This window comes from Pecten maximus, chromosome 5 (assembly GCF_902652985.1).
Source record: "Pecten maximus chromosome 5, xPecMax1.1, whole genome shotgun sequence".
Classification (NCBI taxonomy): Eukaryota; Metazoa; Mollusca; class Bivalvia; order Pectinida; family Pectinidae; genus Pecten; species Pecten maximus.
The window spans coordinates 12,617,872-12,627,319 of NC_047019.1; the positions used below are offsets into that span (position 1 = coordinate 12,617,872).

General features: G+C 34.7%; 1 protein-coding gene across 1 annotated transcript; it reads left to right on the top strand.

Moving 5' to 3' along the window:
- The first annotated feature begins 1,854 nt into the window (after window positions 1–1,854).
- On the top strand, window positions 1,855–8,435 carry LOC117326857 (betaine--homocysteine S-methyltransferase 1-like). The gene is made up of 8 exons (XM_033883641.1): window positions 1,855–1,879; window positions 3,363–3,416; window positions 5,151–5,341; window positions 5,639–5,833; window positions 6,607–6,718; window positions 7,067–7,245; window positions 7,435–7,516; window positions 8,167–8,435. Exons 1-8 carry the CDS (start codon window positions 1,855–1,857, stop codon window positions 8,433–8,435), a joined length of 1,107 nt encoding a protein of 368 aa, XP_033739532.1.
- The last annotated feature ends 1,013 nt before the right edge of the window (window positions 8,436–9,448 follow it).

Here is a 9,448-nt window from a genome sequence, read left to right on the forward strand (position 1 = left end):
CAGCCTTTCACTGGCGGCCATATTGGATAAAATCTGGAACCTCAAATAAGTCGGTCTTGAAGAAAGGTTCATGCCGGTGGAATGTCGCGTTCTATTTATTGAAACGGCTTGTTCAATCCAGCCCAACTGGGAAAACCCGGTAAATGGTACTCAGCTTCACGTCAAAAAAGTCAAAGAATTTTTCCATTCTTCATCCCGATGATATAACAAAATGAAGGATGAAAACAGACATTCACAAAAAACCTACCCTTTTTGATGAATATTCTGCTACCATTAGTACATCGATAGACTTTCCATAATTCTCCGATAAAAATATACATTTTATATCTAACAGAAAATAATAATAATGATATGTAAATGAGTTACACTAAAACATTTTAACTATGCCAGCAATTATCTAAGATTATGATTGAAATCTACATTAATGATTCGTTAAGCTAATGAGGAGTTTTTATCCTTTTTTCAAATTAGCTCCCTCAAAAAGCAAAACATCTTACATCTTCATTTTAGCCATTTTAAATTTCTATGCTGTACTCATTGATCTGAAAGGAAACCTATACATTTCCTTACTCAATTTAACGTATTCGCTGCAGATTTTTTTTTTTTAATTTTACTTCAATTACAACAGTAAATAAAGCATCAATTGATGCTTGGAAATGCTAGTTAAATTATTTTACACTCGAAACCAGGATATATCAATATAATACAATATGTCCATCTTAAATAGATATCCAGATAATACAAAGTAGAACGCATAATTTAATACCACAATATTGTCATAACACGAATGAGTACTATAACCACTTCACCGATCTGATGGTCCATATATTGTTGTCCATATATTATAAATTCCGTCGATTTTAAACGACAAATTATATAAGATATCTGACATATTAGATAAGATATCTTATGTGTTTATGATATATCTTATATGTTTATCAGATATCTTATTGAAAGTTTATAAGATCTATCTTGTAAAGAACGAGTCTCTCGTGGGACCGGCAAAACCTGAACGTTAGAGAATGACTGCTCCCTCCGTAAGGTAACCCTCTGTCGCGACCACGATCGGCAGATGTGTTCGAGCAAACATGAATATATGGCAATTATAAATATGTTTCAAACATTGTATGTAGTTTCGACTTCATCTCGGCTACTTCATCGAGTGGAGGAGAGTTCATTATCTAAAATTCAAATCTCGTCCTTTATAAGATATCTTACAATCAAATTATATAAGATGTAAAGATATCTTATATCTTTTATGTGATATCTTGTATATTATATAAGGTATCCTATAAAATTGATAAGATATCTTATGTAAGTATATAAGATATCTTATGTGATTTTTGGTAAAATCCTGGATCAACGTTGCTCCGTGAATAATGACAACTTGTCTTGCCATAGTGTCGTGTTGATGAATGCACTGTCACCATTTTCGGACCAATAACCGGTGTGTATACATGTGCACTAATGCTTGAAGTCTATAGCTGATCGTTATCATTTCGACTTCATTATAATCTGATGTACAAAAATAGTTTGACTTGGTTTATTAACACACAGAAGAGCTAAAACAGGAAGGTCGATGCCCGCATAAAAGTATTAATAATGTAACACTGTTACTGGTCGAAAATTTATTTGATTATGTATGTTGGTGGTTGCATATATTTACTTGTCATGTTTTCTTGATTGATAGTATGGAACATTAAAGGCAACCATGAATAAATCAAGTGCAATTCAAACTCATAGGAGCTATGCCATTTCTTCACAAAAGCATCGTATGTTTTTCTAGATTCATCTATATAATTGACAATGAAAAAACGCCTGCAACTTTCATTTATCCTGAGCATTTCCGAAGAAATGGGATTTTGCACGCTGGATATCGGTAGGTTATTATTATCAATGAGGCTTTCAAATATAATTATGTATAAGACAGGCGACCTTCGCCTCCTCTCGGATGGTATGTTTATCTCTGCAGACAACCATTTGACGTTATCGTTATTTAATGTCCTATTCGAACCTGACTATATTACCTTACCGATCAAGACAATGACAATGAGTTAGTCCGAATTTTAGGAGACAATATTATATATCATCGTCTCTACCCACGTGTTGTAATGCAATCAACTGTGGATATCCGATGATGATATATTGGAAATAGTAAAAACGGACACAGACACAAATTAGCACTTCCACTCAATCATGGGAGCTCTTCAGACTTTTTATTCAAAGCAAAAAAGACAACTAGTGCAATATTGCTTCCAACGAATAGTAGATAATTTCAGATTCAAGTTATTCTTCTAATGATTGAATGTTAAGTTAATAATGCAATAACTTTAATACCGGGTCAATGTACTTCTGTAGGTGATATTTATTCAGACTTGTAATTTTTTAAATGACATCCTGTCTGTTTCGTTTGACCCCTGGCACCACTGACGAGTCCTTGAAGGACGGAACAGCTGTATGGTGTCCCTAACATCACGGATCACTCCTGAATAGGCGGGACAGCTGTATGATGTCCCTAACACCGATGACGAGTCCTAGAAGGGACGGGACAGCTGAATGATGTCTTATGCATCACTAACGAGTCATAAAAGGACGGAAGAGTTGTATGGTATCTCTAGCATTACAGATGACTCCTAGAAGGATGGAACAACTGGATAGTGTCCCTAGCATCACTGACGAGTCTTAGAAGGAAGGAAGAGCTGTATGGTGACCCTAGAATCACTTTATTTGTCAGTCTTATATTTCGTCCTTAAGAATACAGTATATAACAGTATATAAAGGTGTTATTCATTTATGCCTGGTTATTTGTCTGGTTGTCATCGCCTGAGGTGTAGGATAATATCATACCAGTATAACCCACTTAAGTTTTTCCTTTCACGAGACTTTACATAAAAACAGCCAAAGTGAAAATTACGCTTGTAGTGTCTGACCGACAAATAGGTAACCATGTGATCAAACACTAACTGGTAGAACAAACTACACGTAGATGTATATGTAATTTATATTGCAAATAAATTCAATAGATGACACATGCAAACCTTGTTGATATTTAAATCTGAATATGGCAGTCGAGATCAAGTTTCAACAAGCCACTCTCCCATCAACCAGCCAGCGCACAGCATAAGTTGAATGACCTTTTAATGCTGATAACGACAGCAGTTTGAATTAAAACGCAATAACTAAATTGCTGTTTTGCAATATACACATTCCATGCGTGTACTTACATAAATATGCATATTTTTGCATTGGGTTATGACATGTAAATCATCAACAAAGCCAGCTTCCAGATCATTCAAAATCATGATAGGTAGGGTTCATTCACTTATTTATTCTACACCATATATCATATTGACCTGTCACAGTCTTCAGCCACTTCAAGGACAACCAGCAGCACAATATGCACATGGGTTCCAAAGGTAAGGACACATATTAATGTTTTGTATCCAATTAACATGAGCAATATTATCATTTATTATACAATTATAGCATGTTGATAAGGTCGATACATGATTATATCGACCTCAGGAATTTTTTTTAAGTCGATATCAATATGTGTCGACCAAAATCAAAACGCTACAATTGCTTTATCATTTATCTCATTTTAAATTATCATTATCATTAATTTTTAAATTTTGTTCTTATTTTTGTTTTTTTATTTTTAAATGTATTTTTTTATTTATTTTTTGTTTGTTTTTTCATTTTTCTTGATTGAAAATTTTAAAAATTGAAACAAAAACTAAATATATTTTCTTGTCTCTGTAATGTAAACATGGTAAATCGAGACATTTTTTTTAAACTTTAAGTCAGAATTGTAAACATTGAATGATTGAACTGTTCACACATGGTGTGTCATCAAATTCGTTTGAACGATTGTTCAACGTCAGATACTCCCCTAGTAATTTCACCGCTGTCATTGTGGTCCTTTTGTATTGGCTGAATCCGAGTTATACAATATAGATTTAATATCCTCTCCACTGAGCGAGGGGAATCGTGATGCTTTCGGCCCTTTATCCTTACATCTGCTTCTTTCATTTTGCCAAAAGAGCGTCGCTTCGTAACTAGGTCTTCAGAGCGCTTGATTGGACTTGATGCACCATTCAAGCTCCAATCTGATATACTGCGGGGATTCCCCTAGGTCTATTCACAACCGTGCAATATTCTTTTTACCAACGTTTTTTGCTTCTATCAAGTCAATATACCTTTAACTTTTCTACGCGACACAGTTCTATCCAATAATTGGGCACGAAAAACAAGAAAAATAATAATCTAATTTATATTGTCATTTACCAAACAATAATACGTGATGTACAATCATTATTCTTCTATTGATATTGATCGAAACCAACAACAGTTTAATTACATTTCGGTATGAGATCCAGAGCACATAATACTCAGGGTATGATCTCATGCCATTCAAACAGCGTCTTATTCCATATTATTCACCAAAGCGTCATAAGTATCGCATGATAAAACACTGTATTGTACTCTCGCGCAAATTGGCGTACACGTGTTCGATAAATCTGATGGACTGAAATGATGCGACGTAACAGACCAATCGCTCAACCATGCCATTTGTTGGTTTATTGCTGTCACCGAGTGCAAATCACTGTTAAATGGTGAAACACGTGATGGGATGTAGACCAATCAGCATCTGATACAAAATTGAAATTGTAATGACATCGATATCGAGCCGATCTAATACACCACATAAAGGATCTCACCAATATACTACTTCCATTCGGGGAGGATCACTATGTATATCTATTTTCTATTCTGTTATTTTTTCAGAACTTATGTCAATATTTTTTCCATTTAATAATGTCTACTGTCTAAAAAAATGTAATAATAAACGAATAATGCTAATAGCTGACTTGAATTAGGTGTTATTGAAATGACGTGTAACCTTGAGTAATGGCAATTAATCTATTTGAACAACTCCTGGAATTTTTTTTTTATTTTTAAAATGTTTTCCATTGTTTAAGTTGTCAATTGTTATGACAGCAAATATCGAACTCGATTGGGGAACATTTATTTGCGTGTTTTCAAAAGATATTTCCTTTTACAAATGGCCAAATCAAAATAACTAAGTAATATACTTAACATTGAAATGATATACCATCCACTGATTTTACATGTCCATTGCTATCAAGGTTTGTTGGAGCGTCTACAGAATGGTGGATATGTCCTTATAGCAGAAGGATATGTTATGGAAATTGAGAGAAGAGGATACTTGCAGGCAGGGGGATTTGTGCCGGAAGTTGTTTTAGAACATCCTGAAATAGTCAAGGGCCTGCACAGAGAATTCATCCACGCCGGAACTGACGTGGTAGAAGCATTAATGGTAATGCGGATACATTATGAATACAAGGGATTGATACTGGGATTTAGGTAGTATAAGGATTCAATGTACCAATACAAATAGGCAATGATATAAGCTAGTTTCTTGTCATCTTGAAAGGTATCTATAGGAGCTGGCAGGATTGCTGTTTTCAATTAATAAAAATACCACCATATAGTCGTAATATTCGTTGCTTTAACCTTTTAATCCTACCTAATAGAAACATCTAGTATACTTTAAACTATGAGAATACCAACGAAAGCCTGTCTTAAATATGATATCGTTATACACGTTTTGCAGTATTTTGGACATAGGGAGAAACTTAAGGCCGTCGGTCGTGAAAATGACCTGGAAAATCTCAATAGGACTGCTCTCAAAATAGCACGAGACTTGGCGAATGAAACTGGAACCCTGATGGCTGGTGGACTCTGCTGTACGACTATTTATGACGTCGATAATCCCGATACACACGGCAAAGTCAGGTCGATATTCAAGGTAATCAAAATCTATCTATCGTCAAAATCTGTGTAACATTTACATGTTTACTATTTACTGTGTATTCTTTTAATCATTAACAACATGTCCTTTTCAGATAAGCAATTTCTGTTACCTTAAAAATCATTAGCTCACATTCTTCACAAGTTGAGCCCATGATTGCTAGGTATGGGGTAAGCGATCTCACACGGGTAGGGAATGGCAGTCGACATACGTTATGACGCCACTCACAATAGAGTAACCCCATCACTATAAGTTGGGTAACCATGTCGGAAATCGATAACCTCATCAACTAATACGCACATTTTCATGACAGCACGATGACAATATCAGAGAATTTTACTTTTTTAGTGCAGTATGTGAATAAAATAATCAAACATCGACTAATTGCGTGGGCAAGTATAGCTTAACCCTCATGTAAGCGTTTGGCTTGCCGATTAGTGCTGACCAGCAAAATCTCATTTGGAAACATCATTTTTCCTTGCGAGATAGGTCATCTATGTCCTTACATTGGTGATATGCCTAGCGGTTCCGATGTCACCAACCTAGAACTGATAATGATGATGTGACTTAACCCTGATTTGACCTAGATTTGCTGACTAATCAGAAGCAAACGACGCATATCCTTCCAGAATACCAGGTCTTATTCTCCTTGTACTGTTTCAGGGCTTTCCATGCATTTCTTTACTTTTTCTTTATTATTTTATTTCTCTATCGACTTAACATTGTTCAACTTTAGCATGTTTATACCCACTTGTGTTATATTACTACAGGAGCAGGTGGAATGGGCCGTTACAGAGGGGGCAGACTATATGATTGCGGAGACGATACATTCTTACGGGGAAGCCAAACTGGCACTGGAGGCAATACAGCAGTATGGCAAAGGTATAAGTGATGGCATGTATATTATACAGTGTATTATATAACTGAAAATCTGTCATCTATATAATCATCTGATTATATTTATTATGTATTGATAAGTGATCATCGAGAATAAATTGATATGCGAGTAGCAAATTGAATGACGGACAGATGTTTAATTATTTACCACCCCAAAGTTATGGTATTGAATCTGTCACGTCGGGAAACAGTTCAGTGATCGGGTTTGCCTTGAAATGTATTTGAAATGATAATAGACTTTAAATATAATCACAAATTAATTTGACGTCTTGCATTTCTTTCTTCGTCTTGGACTGATAATTTCTTGTTCTGTTCTTATCTGAATTATTTCAGGGATGCCAGCTGTGGTTACTCTCACGTGCTTAATTCCGGACGAGACGACGGATGGCGTTCCCATAGCGGAGGCATGTCGCAAACTTGAGGAGGCAGGAGCAGCCGTAGTTGGCCTTAACTGTGGGCGTGGCCCCAGTACCATGCTTCCGGCCCTTAGGGAGATCAGAAAGGCATGCAAGGTGTGTTGTTACATGATCACATGTGAACTTTTAGCATATCAAATGAATTATTCAACTTTTAACCAATTTTCATTACTTGTTTTAAAGGTGATATTGACATGCAGACTATCGTATACTACCGTACCTTAATTTAACTGTTCTAAAGCTTGAATTGCATTGATTATTATGAAAGATATGTTGTTTAAACAGGGTCCAATAGCCGCTCTTCCAGTCACCTACAGGACGAGAGAGGATTGCCGATCATGGTCCTCGCTGAAGGATCCGGTCTCCGGTGGGTCTTTGTTAAATACAAATTGGCAACTAAGTTATAATGGCAGAAATAAGTTCCATTTTTGTTGTTTTAGTTTGGAATGTTATTTATTTAATTGAAGGAGCATCAGTTAAATATTATTCTAGGGTTCTGAATGATACTTTAGGGGAAAAAGAAAAATCCGAAGGGAAATGGGTAACATCAAAATGGGCATAAACAAATGTTTTTCTATAAAAAAAGTTATAATACGTTCTCCTGTATTTACTAGAATGGATAAAGGTTGGATATTGATTCATTTTAAAAGAGCATCAAATGCGTGTGTGTGTTTTCATATGAATCTAAACGTGACTTGCAAGATAATTTGTTGCAAATACCGTACATTATAATATCAAAAATCAGCGTTTGCTATCAAACTAAAATAGAAACAGCGTCAAATATAATCATAAAAAAATATCACGTCATAATCACAAATAGTGATACTTATATACGAATATTATTATAATAAATAACAATGAAATAAAATGTGATTTCATATATCATTGTTGCATTGAGTGAGTAATATATTCAGTCGTACGTTTTCGCTTTTATCTTATTTATTACGATGCGGTATCTATATTATTCTTTATGATAACATTATATCCCAAATTAAGTTTTATTTTTCTATTTGATAGGAAAGAGTTTATATCCAAAAAATCTGGCCTGTGTAATGAGTAGCAGGGATGACATCCGGGAATTTGCAGAGGAAGCAAATGCGATTGGAGTGAATTACATTGGGCTTTGTTGTGGGAATGCTCCATTCTACTTCCGGGAGCTGGCAGAGGTGTATGGACGGAAACCGGAAGCTTGCAAATATTCTCCAGATCTTTCACTTAATGTTATTTTGGAAGGTACAAATTCATCTTTACAAAAGTTACGAGAATATGCATTCGGAAAAAAGTAAATAATAAAGATATTATTATTAAACAGTAAATCTGTCACAAAGCATATATGAAGACCTTCACTTGTAAATAGCATCTTCAGTTACCTCGCAATCATCATTATGCAATTTGTATTTCTTGTATTACATTTTGTGAAATAGATTGAATATTGATAAGTCACTGAAATGGTCAGTTGTACCTGTGAAAACTGCTGATGAAATCGTTCCCTTAAATTGTCTTAGAAACCGAGAAGCCATTAACAATGATTATTCGTAAGCATGATCAACAATTATGAATTCATGTGTTTAGCAAATGGGGGACAACCATCTTTTATGCTTACATGTCCAGGGAAAATTATGTTAAACATGACCTAAATACGGAGAGCGTTCGTGGGCATGTAGTTTCATGATCCTGTTACGAATTAAACAATATTTTGTAAAAAGGAGAACGTAGAATGTAAACAATTCGCTTGAGAGGTTGTCACCTGTTTTACTCAAATCATATTTGTATAGAGGCCTTGTGTATACGATGACCGATAGCGGACGGTCAAATTTGCTTGACTAACGACGTTTTGTATCAAAATGTGCTACAACATTAAGTAAAAACAGCTGTTAGTGACAGCGTTTTTTTAACAAATTACAACTAAAATAATTGGTACAAAATATCAATTGTGTTAAAATGATTAAGTTTAAAATGTCATTAGTAACAACATTTTTGTACCTATTATTCTTGTAATATGTACAGAAAGCGCTATCACTAATAGATGTTTGTACTTAATGTTGTAACATATCTTTGTACAAAAATTCGTTAGTCAAGCAACGTTTTGTCAGTCCGCTGTTGGCCATCGTATGTGTATGGAGTAATAAAAAAGTACACAGCATGACTAGTATGTAAATGCATATTTTATCGTGTATATGATGAATATTAATAATAACATAGTAAAGGTACACAAAGCCTTCATAATAAGCATCCTGTCATACATTTACATGTGAAATATGAATTATTTGGGCGGAACGTTCCTTTTGATTCTTGTTGG